This window comes from Doryrhamphus excisus, chromosome 19 (assembly GCF_030265055.1).
Source record: "Doryrhamphus excisus isolate RoL2022-K1 chromosome 19, RoL_Dexc_1.0, whole genome shotgun sequence".
In the NCBI taxonomy this organism is placed as follows: Eukaryota; Metazoa; Chordata; class Actinopteri; order Syngnathiformes; family Syngnathidae; genus Doryrhamphus; species Doryrhamphus excisus.
This window is the reverse complement of record NC_080484.1, coordinates 10,750,298-10,765,988: the sequence shown is the minus strand read 5'-3', so window position 1 is coordinate 10,765,988 and position 15,691 is coordinate 10,750,298. Positions and strand designations below refer to the sequence as shown.

Sequence of the window (15,691 nt, the reverse complement as noted above, 5' to 3'; positions counted from 1 at the left end):
GGGAAAGGGATGAGAGGGAGGATAGCGCCATTGATTTCTTGCAGCTGAGCTGTAAAGGGAATCTGGGATTGTGTTCTAAATGTCACTGGCTATAAGTTGCTTGTCATCACCGACCATGTTGCATAAAAAACTGAAGCTAAGTAGTTTTTTTAGATTTATTACATCTTATGTCTTGATTTTTTCTCTCTCTCAGCCGGAGGGGGACTTGAGGTTAAATGGAGTTTCTTCTTCTCCCGCCGTGCAGGATGGAGAGCCACTTGCAGAGAACTCAGGTGAAAAACTCGCTGACCTGTTCTTTATGGCAGCGTAACTGGGAATCAAACTCTGCTGTGTATGCACGTGTGTTCAGATGAGCTGCTGGACCCTCACAACAGCAGCTCTGACCTGGCCGATGTCATGGAGCAGATTAACAACTCCTTCCCTGCATGTAGTCGTAAGTTTACCCCCCCTCAATCCGACTCTTCCTTCCCACAGTGTGTCTTTGCCTGGAGGTTAGTGGTTAGTGCTGGCCTTGCACGTGTCGTCCATCTGTCCGAAAAAATGCTAAAACTTAACGGCAGGACTGTAAAATGTCGTCGTAGATGATGGCAAATAATAAAGATGTACTGCTCACATTAAAAAATCCTAATCTAACTTGTCGTTCCTTGACTTAAAATAGCATTCCACAGCAGACCTGCCAGGCTTTTTTTTTGTTATAAATTGTACACGGCAGATGCTACGTTGCTATTTGCATATCACGGTGCACAGCAGTGTGCATCCGTGTGAGACACTGTATTGTTATTGTTCCACCAAAACAGGACTAGACAGGCCTTTGTTTTGTCTCCCGCAGCCTCAAGCCTCTCGCCAAGACCACAGGTAAGATGGAGCTAAAGATACATGGGGTGAGTGGGGGGGGGACTCCTGCTAGAAGCCATCTAAGTCTCAAACAGTCAGCGTTTGAGGACAGAGGGGCAGCCACTGTAATCATTTACCCCCATGAATCCATCTTCAGGCAGGCTGGCTCCCTAAAGGAGCGCTGCACTCCATCTTATTGACTCCAGCATTACCAGGCATACACTGAATCTCAGTTCAGGCAGGCTTTATAAAGTGAATGGCTCACATCTTTGCATTGAATTCCTCACTTAATATCATGAATAATTCAAAATTCCCTAATTTCCCCTCACAAGCTAAAAATTCAAAATGGAAAAATAGGTCAATTCTACAAACACAGTCCTTTAAGTTCATCATTTAATGTATTGGGTTGCATGGTGGACAAGTGGTTAACACGCAGGCCTCACAGCTAGGAGACCCGAGTTCAATTCCACCCTGGCCATCATTGTGTGGCGTTTGCATGTTCTTCTCGTGCATGCGTGGGTTTTCTCCGGGTACTCCGGTTTCCTCCCACATTCCAAAAACATGCTAGGTTAATTGGTGACTCCAAATTGGCCTCTCACCCAAAGACAGCTGGGATAGGCTCCAACATCCTCCGCGACCCTCGTGAGGATAGGCAGTAGAAGATTAATGAATTAATTACATTTTCTGTTTTTAATGTATAATTTTAATGTAAAGTAATATTATTTTACATTTCTACCTTAGTTTCAATTGGAAATTGCTGAAATGACATCAAGTGAGGTGCCCTGCTGATGTTTATTTATTTTAATGTACATTTTTAAAACAGGGGTGTCCTAACTTTTCCCACTATGCTAAAAATCAAAAGGGCCACTTTGATATTTTTATTTATTTTTAAATTGTGTAAAGTGTCTAAAAATATATATATTTTTTCCATTTTAAATGTGATATTTTTTATTTATATTATAAAAATATTATGTAATATTCCTAAAAAATACACATGGAGACAAAGCTTTGCATTATTGTTATTAGTATTTTTACATTTACATTTTACATTTACGTTTAAGTTTATTTCTATAGTGTGTCACAGGCCAATAAAAAATGGGATTGCTGCAAACAGCCCCCGGGTCCCACTTTGGACACCGCTTGTATTAAACTGTATTTTCATGTAATATTGTTATACGATGACATGATTCTCATTTGGCATGTTTGTATTTTGCAGGTGATGTGATCAAAGAGCGACTCAGCCATTCCACAAAAAGACCTTAAATCCCAAAGATGCACAGGACCCGACAACTTGTCTTCTTACACCACACCTTGTCGTCGTGTACTATGCAACGTGTACAACCCCCGCCCTTCTGTCCCATTCTCTTTTCTTCTGTTTTCTATGGTGGGATTGGTGATGTCCACTTAGAATCAAACTGTTACATTTCCTTTGTCATTCCACGTTTTCTTCTAACACAGAAGAATCACTGGGATTGAAATGAGGAGTCAAAGTTTGAGGACCTTGAACATGTGGTCGCTCTGCAGGGTTACCTTCGAAGTACAACGGAGTATTGGGACCACACTAAAAAAAGAAAATATGATCGTGATACTGCAAGAATCGGAGTCCAAATAGGAAGAAATATATGAGGATAGGCTCATCATTTTGTGAGAGAACACGATAAAACTCATCATTGCTGCTCTCACACAGAATGATTTTTTTAATTTAATTTTTATTTAACTTTTCTATGGAAAAATCCAACCTTTTCTCAGTAATGCGACATTCTCCGACCAGTACCATTTCTTAAACAAAACAGCAACATTTTTAAATTCTGAATTAATTTATTGTGACCCAAGTACAACTTTTCTCAATTTTTTTTTTTTTTTTTTTTTTTTTTTTAGCATTTTCTAACATAATTCCCATAAAATTATGACTTTTCTCAGAAAAAAAAACTTTTTATATTTTGGCTTTATTTTCACAACATTACACTTTTTCTCACAAATGAAAAGTCTTTTAAAGTTCTGACTTCATAGTCGTACAACTTTTTTTTTTTAACTTTTTTTTGCAATATTCTGATGTTTTTGTATGATTACAAATCTAAAAAAAAAAAACTTTTATTCGGATCCGATAACTGTTTTCAAAATTTGTTTTCTACTATTCTTCTATTAATACTTCATTCACTTTAAGACTTCTTTTCTTAGAATGTTTCTTGCAATATTCCAACTGTTTTCGTATGATTACGACTTAGGAAAATAAAAACCCAAACTTTTTTCTTGCAATATTCAGATTTTGTTTTAATTATATGACAACTCGTCTAAAAAAAAAAATTGGACTTTAAAAATTAGGACTTCTTTTGGGCAATATTCTGACAATTTTCTGTTTTCGCATGATTATGACTATCCCCGGAAAAATATACAATATTCTGACATCATACTCTCAACGATTTAAAAAAATAAAATTCTTGAGATATTCTGACTCGTAACACAACTCGTAACACTACAACTTCTGTTGGAAAAAAACAAAACTATTTCCTTGCAATATATTCTTGTACTCTTGTATTCTTGAGTTTTGTCGCAAAAAGGCCAAACCAACTTTTTTCTTGTAAGATTCTGACTATATTTTCATAAGATTATGAATGTTGACTAAAATAAAACATTTATCTCGTAACATTCGGAAATTTATCTCCTTACATTATTCCAATTTCCACGTTTTTTGTGGTTATGATGTTTTCTCTTTTGAGCGTGGCCCTAAAATACTGGTCGCTTGAAAGCATCAATATGAATGATGAAAGTGCATTGTTATGTTGTATTACGTCACTCCTTGCGTGCCTATACAGTTTATCATTCCACGCGTGGAAGATGGGTGTGTCCATGAAGAGACATTGTGGAGAAGACACACTCGGTGTGAAATTGAGCTTGTACGACAAGTAGAGTAGTGTATTTGTTTTCCAAGGAACGTTATCAATCAAGAGGAAAGCCATGATTGCCTTGCTACCTCAGACACAAAAGCTCACTGTATGGGTGTACACTGCAATGAGGAGGAAACCAAGTTAGTAAGTGTCCGAACAACTCCAGTCACTGTTACTGTACCGCAATGGGTCCTGCTGAAGCCTCACTGTCGTCGTGCTCTTCATCCTGTTGTGACGCTAAACAACACTACTACTATACAACCCTCCTCTTCCTCCTTCCTAGCTTCTTCATGTGGGTGATTCTCGTACTTTACAACTCTTTCTGTCCTGAGGTGTGTAAAATAGACGAACCACGTCAAGTGTATAATGGCTACATTGTTTTATTTCCAAATAAACATTTTATAACAATGACGCTTCTCTGTTAAAATGTCTCTTTGAGCCATTTACTCTACTGTCGGTGCCACAAACATAAAATTGGACATTGCTGACTAATTAAACATAAAAAACAAATATATTGTTATTAAATCATTTTTAATAATTTCTTTCTGTGAATATTGTTTTTCTTTGAATATTAGAGGGTTGAATTACATTTTAATAATTATTTCTAATTCAGTAATATTCCATTGTTAAGCAGAAGAATTTGTGAATGCACTTCAAGAAGTTATACATTTGTTTCGTTGATCCTAAATGACAATATAATATGCTTCTATCAGATATATTTTGTTATTAAATAATTTCTAATAATTTCTTTCTGTAAATATTGTTTTTCTTTGAATATTAGAGGATTGAATTACATTTTAATAATTATTTCTAATTCAGTAGTATTCCATTCTTAAGCAGAAGAATTAGTGAATGCACTTCAAAAAGTTGTACATTTGTTTCGTTGATCCTAAATGACAATATAATGTGCTTCTATCAGACAGAGTTAGCTTTTTGTCATCTTTCCAAGTGTTTTTATGACTGTGTGTTCTGCTGGCTTGGTGGAACTAATTGCATTCTGGAGGACGTAATTAATGGATATTTTGGTAATGATACGATGACAAACAGCAGATGTTACATTTGCGGTTCCTCCATGTGCATTAAAAGTTTGATTTGGCAGCAACAAAGCACAAATTGTATATGTTTATTATTATTTATTATTGAAGTTAGCAAATTGCTAACAGGCACCTCTCAGGGCAGCTATTTTGACATCATGACCGAAACCATAACTAACTGCATTAATAGCAGATGCACTGTATGTTTTCAAATTACTTGATGGAACCTTGAAGCGTTATATGCGGTAAGTCAGCAGCTGAAATATTGACCTTTTGTTTTTGTTAACAGTCATGATAGCTGTCTGTGTGGCTAACATATTAGCTAGCTTTCTTTTGAAATATAGCTAATATAGCTAGAAATATACTAGGACTACTATCTTTACCACTGTGATATGTACTTATTTAAAATGATAAATATTCATACATTTTAATTGTACATTTAGTATATTTGGGTTCAATATGAGGAAATAAATGACCCTTCTTGTATTAACGGTAACTTGTCAGCCATTTTGTGGCTAACAAACTAGCTTTCCTCAGAGCCTGATGTTTTGGGGTTTTTTTTTGCACCATATATACTATTACTTGTTGCTAGTGTACTGTAAAGTGTTGTTTTATTAACTACACAACACTAACCATCTATGTTGTATATTTGGGTTTAATATAAGAAGGAAAATCACACCTATGCTACATTTGTTAAACAGTAAAGGATCCGCCATTTTGTGGCTATCAAACTAGCAAGCTTCACTCTGAGCCTATTGCTAGCTCACAATAAAGGTATTTTGCTACCTACAGTACGAAAGTTTCTGATATATATTAATGTTTGTTTTTTGCAATTCTATTTAGAAGACACACGAGGAAGACAACATCTTGTGCTTGTGTGCAAAGGTAAATCTGTATTTATCTATTAATGTCTTAAAACAACACATGTAAATATCTGTTTATTGAGTATTAGAGTATCTTTATTTCATGTTTAATCCTGAAGATGTTCTTGTCACTTACACATTTGACACTAATGGCCAAAAAAAGTACTGTAAAACTGTATGTACTATATGTATGTATTAATTAGGTGTTAGCATGGGGGACCAAATATGAGGTGAAAGAAGAAACTTTTTAAAAATAAAAAATACAGTAAAAATTACAGTATTTTCTCTCAGTGCAGCATAGGACAAAATTAGAAGGTGTTTTCAACTATCAAAAAAGATATCCCAAATTTGATATAATGTTGCATTGAATCATTTACCACAAAGAGATTTGCATGCCTACTTATTATAGATCAACAAAATTTAGCTGTGGTTAATTGCGAGTTAACTGTGGCCAAAATATGATTAATCGCAATTAAATATTTTTAATAAATTTTAATCAATAATAATTTTTCCATTTTAAACAATTTAAAACTACTAATACACCACATCCGGAAATATATATTTTTAAACATTAATAGAGACAATTTCAGTAGAAAATAAAAGGTACACATTTACTGCATGCCTTGAATGGGGAAAAAGTGGTGAATAAATCAAAAAATAGAAACGTGGAATGAATTTACTGTCATGAGGAAGAAATGTGTCCATTTCAGGCTAATTTAAGGAACTTTTTCTGTTTCTTTCCATGAATATCCTCGGGTAAATCCAACCTATATCAACACAGGCAACATAGTTGGAAATATCCAAAACCTGTTCCCAGGATCTCTTAAGGGTTAATGTCTTTGACCTCCACTGAGAGAATCACCGTCTGTTCAACTCCTGGCAAAAACAAGTCTTGGCTTGATGGCCTTTTTTTTTTTTTTTGCCTCCCCCCCACTGGCTAAAACTGAAGGGCACGCTTATTCCTCTGCTGCCATTCATGCGCCAGCACTGGCTCGCCACGTCAATTGGACAGCTGTCCCCATTCGATGTGATGTTTTGGCGCAGTGGTGTCGGTTGTGGTGTCAGGCCGTCCTGGCGGCGGGTGGCTGCCTCTGGCAGGAGGTGAAGGACGGGGAGGAGATGCCGTATGCAGGCAACAAACAGACCAGGCTAAAAGCTGCGTTTGACTTGTGCTGACACCGTGATGAAGATCGTCTTAACGGCTCCCCTGCAGACCATTAACCACGGCCTGCACCTCCTTGCCTTTTTATGTCAGCATATTTTGTTTTTCCAGTGCGCTTTAAAAGACACATAAATAACTTGACCGTTTATGAACTACTGTAAATATGCTAAAAATAACACTTTACACATAATAATGCTATGTTCCTGAGTCGCTTCCCAATCTGATCCCTTAGCATTTTATAACTGAACTCTTATAGGTTTCACTGAACACTTGGCTACTTTTAATGACCTTAACTTAATTATTAATATCGAAAATATGCTATGTCCTTATTAGACATTTACTGCATAAATAACATGTATGGTTTTATGGGTGTTTATTGCTCTTTATGTATGATGTCGGGTTGGTGGCGGGTTCGAATGAAGGCAGACAAAGTGGAATTGATGAGTCTGTGCTGGAAGCAAAGGAACCGTAGAGCATCTTCTCACTTTCATTACCGCATGGACCACTAGCTTGAGGCAGCTTATTGGAATTGCACCCGGCAATCACAATCCCAACCACTTGTAAACACAAAAAGGCTTTAATTAAACAATGTTTATGACGTATTTGCAGGCGGAAATATGAACTACACCTTTGGTCTGCTGGGCCTGGATAAAATTGGTATTGACTACGCAGCACTGAGCGGCAGGGATTGTTTTCCATTTACTTGCTGATGTATGCAACCCCCCCCCCCCCCCCCCCATTGCCTGCCTGCCTGCATGCATGCATGTGTTAGTTTATAACAACATTCCCAGACATTCTTTTTTTCCCTGGTGCATTTTTTTTCATAACAATCCAGCTGCCGCAGGAAAAACAATACAGTCTCTAAATGATTCACCAAAACAATAATACACTACTTTCCTACAGGTGGGAACAGGGCCACCTCCAGCCAAATTGGGGTCTAAGGCAGAATTATATTTTAGAAGGCAGCAGCTGTACCATTACAGCATTTCTTATTCTGCATGAGTTTGGCGACATAATTAATTAGTCATTAATTAATAAATGCTGTTTTGTGGTCGACTACGGTCTATTATTAGTCAATTCAGTTCATTGTAAGCACGATTATGACAAATGTAACATGCATGAGTTTTACTCCAATAGATGAGTAGCGCAATGCGACATTTTAAAGTGCTTGCAGAGGTAGATAAGCTGCCGGAAGAGGACCACACATGATACTTCTAACATACAGTAGCTACTGCCATTATATCACATGGATAAAAGCTCCGTCACTGGCTGTAAATGTCAGTGTCAAACAGCGCTTGTTTGCTTTTGTAAACCACACAATCGGACACTACAGGAGACTCTGTGGGGTAAATGAAATAGTGGCATTGATTGTATCATTTACAGTAGTTTACAATATGAATGATATCATTTAAACACCATAGCCACACACTGAATACAGCTCTGACTGTTTGGTTTTAGATGAAAATAAACGACAGACCTTCGTCATTTGTTTTCAGTAAATGTGGTTTCATTGTAATGATCGACTATGCAGATCATGTTCGGTGTGCTTCTCCGGCTCTTTTTTGAGCAAGCCTTGACATGTCAACACATATCTGTAATCCCAGAGAAGCCATCCTAAGATGAATTGTGACATTTATTGATGCTAAAGCCCACGAATCTAAGACCCTCGTGCAGACGGCCGCTCTCCAAATTGTCCCAGAAGAACGACACTTTAGAGAATCAAGCTGTCAGTGATCAGTGGCCGCCTTCCGCCTTTGTGCTATTGTGAGCATCTGATGCATGACAGTCACGCACTCTTTCTTATTTACTATGCTAGACTGTGCTATAAGTTGAGTTTTGAGTCAAGTGGTAGACTTAAATTAGACTTAAATTAACTCCGAAGCCACAGAACACATGAAGTACATGAAGTAAGTAATCAAACACAGTAATAGAACACTGCATACAAGAATTCCATGTCATTATTAAGACTACACTGCTTAGTTCAGTCGTCCCTCACTACATCACAGTTTGAATATTGTTCCTTGACTGTACTGCAGTGTTTCAAAAAAAAAAATCATTTTGTAATTAAGCATGGCCCATTGAAAGACAAGTTATATGTAATGGTAATGGTTTTATTTCATTTGAACATGCATCAGATTACAATTAAATGCATCACATAATCAGTTCACAGTTCCACATGTCCAAAAGGAGTAGGAAGAAGCAAAGCTTAGTGGTATTGTGTTCACAAGGCGTCTGTAGACTGGCTACTGAGGCAGCAAAGCCAAGCCGACATGCCATGGCTGAGATCAAATAAAAGCAATGGAGGAGTGGTTACAGCATCAAAGTATCTAACTAAGCATTGCACGCATTGTTGTGAAGTGTGGTCTTCATTAATGTATCGCTGCTTGGGTTTGACCTATACTGAAGCCAATGAATATCGTGTCTCTGTCTAAAAACCTAAAGACCGCATTGGACGGTTTTCACTCTCATCAATATACTACCCCATTGTCTGCTTTTTATGTCAAATCCAATACGCAAGACAAGACATAAACAAAGCACTGAAAGCTTTGCGAGTGGAGGGGAATATTCTGCTTGAAATGGATTTTATTCAGATGAACACCGCTCAAGTCGATGCCCTTAACTGGCAGAATGACAGCCAGACAGACAGATAGACAGATAATCCAATTGGTGCAGTCTTGGACTACAAGCCTCTTTCCGCCTTTTCGTAAGGTTTGTAGTTGAAGATTGAGCCTTAGTGGTCACAGCTATTATTTTGGAATGGGTTTATTGGTCCTACAGTACAGTTTGGGGGGAAAAAACAAGTACTTACATCGCCTGAAGTTTGTTTGGTTTCCATATTGTGCTACCTTAAAAATGTCTGAAGATGGAGGTTTCACTCTGATTTACAAATACTTTCACCTTCCGGGGTAGCCCCAGTAGAATTTTATTTTAAATTTATTAAATTGGACTTTAGAGCGGGTTGCACGGCGGTCAAGTGGTTAGCGCGCAGACCTCAGCCATCTCTGTGTGGAGTTTGCATGTTCTCCCCGTGCATGTGTGGGTTTTCTCCGGGGACTCTGGTTTCCTCCCACATTCCAAAAAAAAAACATGCTAGGTTAATTGGCGACTCCAAATTGTCCATAGGTATGAATGTGAGTGTGAATGGTTGTTTGTCTATATGTGCTCTGTGATTGGCTGGCGACCAGTCCAGGGTGTACCCCGCCTCTCACTCGAAGACAGCTGGGATAGGCTCCAGCATACCCCCCCCCCCCCCCAACCCTTGTGGGGATAAGCGGTAGAAAATGAATGAATGAATGGACTTTAAAGCGGATGCCCTGGGTTCGAATCTCCAGTGGTATTCATCCGGAAGGGAATCTGGAACATAAAGGGCTCAAGCCAAAAATCACTGTGCGGATCAAAAAAGATCTACTTTGGCGAGTCCGTAATCAGGAAAAAGACGAAAGAAACAAACCCAAAAGATTTGAACATCACTATTTTAAATCCAAAAGTCACACTTTGGACTCAAATGGGTACTTATATTTTTGCCACTTTCAAAACATCTTTTAATTAGCTGGAGACTTAACCATAATGATAGTTGATGATAATGTCACCTTACATATATGTGAGCTAAATGACATGACATTATACTGTACTGGTATATTAAATGTAGTTTGAAAGGCTGTAGAGTAAATGGTTTATGTGTTCCGGGAAGGTTAAGGTCTATATGCATGTTTCCAGCACCTCCCCAGTTTACATGAACACAACAGGAGAGAGGCTATAACATTGTCCCATTGTTATATTGTTATTGATTCAAGCTAATGCCTCCGTCTCTGCAGGATTATCTCTATGTGACCGTGTACAAGCCGGTGTTTATCAAAGATAACAACATGTAGCCGGCTCTCGCTGCCTTACAACCGGAGCGATGAAAGGAATGACCTGCTGTGTGTGTGTGTGTGTGTTTGTGTGCATCCAGTCATTTTAAAAATAAATAAGTGTATAGTGGTGGAGCAGTCATCACATTATTTCAATATCTTGCCTTAAAGTCAATAAGAATCAATCCTCAGGCCACGGCTAAATAAATGAATGTGCATACACAGAAAGGTGACACAAAGTACACAACACTTTGACTCCATTTTGTGGCTCTCCGATGTGTGGCGCCAATACATTCCATATTGTTGTTATTCTGGTCTGATCCTCTCCCAGGAAAGAGGACTACGGGCGATGTCTGTGCCCAGGTGTATGTGCTGTGTCTTTGTGTGTGTGTGTGTGTGTGTGTCTGCAGAATGAAAAGCCGATCGAATCTTTTTTTTTTTTTTGTGCTGGATTTGAGTTCATTGTGTGAGGTGTGTGCGAAAAGTGTGGCAATGCTTCATGTCTCCTCCAAATGTTCGAATGTGTGTCAAGAATAGATATTTAGAGTTGGAACGCTATGTAGCACTAATTCTCTGTTGTTTTTGTTTACTGCTATTTATAATATTGCATTGTCAAAAAACAAAGACTCTTCTGACATTTGAATATTTATTGCTCTATGAATTCTATAAATATACGATTTGATATATAACATTCCGTGTTAAATCTGCTGTAATACCTCTAAAATCTCTTCAGTGTAAATAATGGAACTAATGGAACACCATCATAATTAAATTAAAATTAATAACATATTAAATTATTAAATTAGATTTATGTTAATTAAATTAAATTATTAAATTATTAAAATTATTAATTATTATTAAAATAATTATTCAATTAAAACACATATTAAAATTAAATATCACACATGTGTAAAAAAAGAAGTTGTTAAAAGTAAAAACAAAAGGCAAAGATAACGCAAAATAATCGTCATTTTTTAATAGAAAAGTCTAATTCAATCTCAGAGGTTCCATTGTAGTTTTATTTTCTGTCACATTTTTTATTTTTTGTATTTGGAATGTTGCCACGTCAACAGATCTATTTGTCATGGTGGTGCACATAAGGCCTGAAAGGAAGCCATCGTCAATGCCCTTTCTTTCACTCTCCTAAGATTACCTGCCATGCTTGGCTGATGCCAGCGTTGTTTCAATTCTTTCTCTCAGTGTGTGAGCGAGTGAGAGCCATCTCCAGTCTGTGACACTCTTTATCTCCATCTCCAGACGTGGGACGTGTCTCCAACCTTTGCTGAGAGGCTGTGAATAGATCCCGCGCTAAGTCAGTCACGGCCTGATAGTGTCGCACGGCAACGGAGATCCCTCGATACTCTACTTCTGTTCATGTGTGACACCACACTGTACACCTTGTTCTGAACAAGAGCAACTCCAAGTTTGTATTTCTACTTAACCGTGAAGACATTTTTAAAGTGGGCTCACACATTTGAACCGTATGACCAAAAAATATAATAAAAAGAAGTGAAACATCAGGGAGTAAATGAAACTTGAGTCTCAGTCGAGCACCCGTGAGTCAGTGAAACTACCGTCCCCATTGAGCACACTTGAATCAGCAAAACTCCAATTTTTGTTGTGCACCAGTGAAGCTGTGGAATTTGAATCTTTGCTTTTTTAAGCAATGTGAGTCAATAGCCACGTATACATGGACCCAAATATTCACATTGCATTTGGTTTATTTGCTCAAACGGCAAGAATTTAACCTTTGTATACCTCATTCCGAAAGAAAATGCCAATCCAAATGAACATATAATCGGATTGACAGGGATGGAATATTCCTTTCCCCAATCACATTGCAGTATCTTGTACCCACTCAAACGAAAAGTTGTCAGCGTGTGTTCTTCTTTGTTGTGTTTTTCTTCTTCTGTTGTTTATTGGTTGTTGGCAAGCAGCTTTCGTGTGCCTTACTACCATCCGTCACAGAATCTAAGTTTTATCTCAGTTTTATGAAAAAAAACAAAATATATATTGATATAAAACATGTCCCGACTTTAATTATAAAATATTAGCAAGATTGCGTTTTATCTTTTCCTGTTTAAATTTATCCCGGGTGTGTTCTTTCAGCACATGCTCAAATATGACGTAACACGCAGCTCCAGACGTTCTTCAGTTTTAAAAATGGAGGCGAGCAATCGGCACTGGACTGCTGTGTAAAGTTTGGTTTTGATCCAAACTAAATTTCAAAGCTGGAGTGAACGAAAAACTAGCAATACGAAGTTATTCCAACAAGTGAAAGAACAACTCGGGGAAGCCGGTATCACGTGATGTTGATGTTTATGTTTTACTGCGCATGCCTCATTGACTATTCTGTTTGATTATAGCGACACAGGTAGACAAGAGATTGGAATATTCCTTTCCATGTATACCATGTTTTCGGAAAAGGCATTCGGAAAGAGGAAAAACTCCTCATGTAAACGTGGCTAGCGAAAATTGAGTCTTGTCGCAAACCTGTGAATCAGTGAAACTGGAATTTTTGTGGAGCAAACGTGAGTCAGTGAAACTCGAATATTTGTCGAGCATGCGTGCGTCTGTGAAACATGAGACTTCATCAAACACCCACAAGTCAGTGAAACTTGAGTCTTTGTCGCGCACCGGTGAGTCAATGAAACTTGAGTCATAGTTGAGCAAAGGGAGTCATTGAAACTTGAGTCTTTGTCATGTACGCATGAAGCAGTAAAACCTGAGTCCAGCACCTATAAATCGAATGGAATAAACACCTGTTCTTGCTTTAAAAACCAAATGACTCGGTACATTCGATATCTTTTGCCCACAAAAACGTTTTGGAAGGACAGATCTTCTACTGCTTTGGGTAAACCCCATCAAATCACATTAGCTATTACAAAAACCCAGTGTCTGAGGGTCAAATCTGTTTTCTAACAGATATTTTTTTGCTCAAGCCATTGTCTCCTACCAAATATCAATATTTGGAAGCAGATTTTAAAGTCTAAGGAGTTGGTTGCCTTCCCAGTCCAACTTACTTCTTTGGAAGAGTTCCAAAAGCATCATTACTTACGGCTTGCATGGGTCTTAGATCAAACTCCCATTGGCTCTTTTTCCTCGTCAATAATCTGCTAGCTTTTGGGAAATTCTTCTGTATTATTACAACAAAACATGTTATCATGCCACCACAGATGGAATTGCCCGCCAACGTCACGTCACGTCACATCAAACTATCGGTATGGTTTGTAAAAGTCATTAATAAGAATACAAAAGAGTGTTTAATTTGACACACACAGTCATAATACCTAAATGTTCTCACATAGCAGGACTTTTTAATGACTTGCGATAATTAATTTTAGGCTTGTTTTCCTCTAATGGAAACGTATCCAATGATTTATGAGTTTCCCCACTGGCGGCTTAATAATACAACAAAACCCGCTAGATTCACTACATTCACTACATTTCATTCAAGGGCAAAATGTTCAATTTGCACTGTGCATATTTAATTCCTGTCTAGACATTTTCATCCCCAGAACTGGAAATGAAATCTTTTGTGACTCCTCGAGACTTTAATTGTAAATCAAACACAGGACATCTGTGAACTATCATGTAGAGGTCATTGAAAGGTGGACATAATTCAATTTGAACACAGATTAGTCGTGTTTGTAATTATCCATTATGTCTCTCAGAGGCCACGACAGGTCAGCAAATAATACAACGTGACGGTTAGCTTTCCTCCACCTGACGCCTGACCTCAGAAGACGTAATTACCGTGACCTGAGGCACCGGCAGCCAAAAATTAAGCCCATGACATTTGTGGACCATTTATTTGTATTTTCAAGCCACTTTTTATGCATTTTATGCACTGTATCTGACTTTGGAGTACACAGGTACTTCGATTTTGGGTATTCATTTCTTCCAAAGGATAGATGGGGGTGATAGGTTCCACTGTGTACAGGTTTCAGTACATTACTGGGAATGACAGTAGTTCATTAAGGGTCAGGCAGGGGTATTGGTCACAGCCTGAAGGAGCAGCCAAGCAAAAATGAACCAGATCCTTAAAAAAGAATTCAAGAGATAAATGTGGAGGCCATTGACAAAATCCCACATGGACACCTTTTCTTTGCTTGTGTTGAAAGTCACAGAATCAACACAGACATGGAGGCAAGAAGCGGTGCACAAAAACGTTACAGACGCTTTGAGTGAAGGACATCTTAGCCAGATGGACCTTCACAACTTCACTATAATGACTCACTCGTTTCTAACAGCTTTTTTTTCAGGCCCTGAATGTGCTATTGGAAGTGCTATTTACTCCCATGCGATAGCAGGTCCTCTAAAGCAAGCACGGGTGATGGAGCGAATGATCACCTTCTTTACCAGCCGTAAACGGTAAGACCACTTTGACTTTTACGCTAAAATCTGCTCCAGTGTCTGCTCCATTTTACAAAGTAGTGTACAGCATACAGACACCCAGCATGCCTTGAGGCAGGAATATGTGGGTGTTTTTATTGGCATGGATTCTGTGTGTAGATAATTGTGTGTATGCCCACATGCATGGTGCAGTACGTAGGTTGCTGTGTGTTGTGTTGTTTGGATGGCTTTTTTGAGCTAGCTACAAATTGACTGATCTGACTATTTTGGTGAATCAAGCATAGCACTGTAAGTCATGTTGCCGGCTACACTTTCCATGTCAAAGATTTAAGACACTTGGGCTTCGGATGTGGCCTGCGGATCAATTAGTTAGAAAGTAACTTTTCCATAACCTTAACCTTCCACATGCTGTATGATTATGAGTCAGACACTATAAACAAACTTCACAAATTGACTCTGCTGATAGAAATCCTAATTTTCTGTTCCAGCAATTTCTGTCAGATCTTTTCGAGGACTAAATGCAAAAATAATTAGGCAATCCATCAATCAACGGCCGCAAATACCAAGGCCCATACCATCTGTTTTCCGGTTGAAATAATATTTGACCAACATCTGAGAAGTTAAAATATATTTCTTTGAACGTCTTGCTCTGAAAGCTTTCCTTCCAAGGTTGTATTCATGTTGCGCACCCAATCATCCTGTGTTG

General features: G+C 38.1%; 1 protein-coding gene and 1 long non-coding RNA gene across 8 annotated transcripts in view; both read left to right on the top strand.

The window, feature by feature from the left end:
• Nucleotides 1-4,128, top strand: part of utrn (utrophin) — a 116,177-nt gene extending 112,049 nt beyond the window's left edge. For all 7 annotated transcript variants that reach the window (XM_058055994.1, XM_058055990.1, XM_058055989.1 and 4 more), the window contains 4 exons: nt 194-272; nt 350-433; nt 830-855; nt 2,051-4,128. In XM_058055994.1, coding sequence (XP_057911977.1) covers nt 194-272; nt 350-433; nt 830-855; nt 2,051-2,059 — 198 coding nt within the window. In that variant the 3' untranslated portion in view covers nt 2,060-4,128. The remainder of the gene's footprint in view (nt 1-193; nt 273-349; nt 434-829; nt 856-2,050) is intronic.
• Nucleotides 4,129-4,941: 813 nt separating this feature from the next.
• The window catches only part of LOC131107322 (uncharacterized), a 32,339-nt gene continuing 21,589 nt past the window's right edge, over nt 4,942-15,691 (top strand). Inside the window, exons 1-2 of the long non-coding RNA XR_009120239.1 lie at nt 4,942-4,998; nt 5,597-5,638. This is a non-coding gene — a long non-coding RNA (uncharacterized LOC131107322). The remainder of the gene's footprint in view (nt 4,999-5,596; nt 5,639-15,691) is intronic.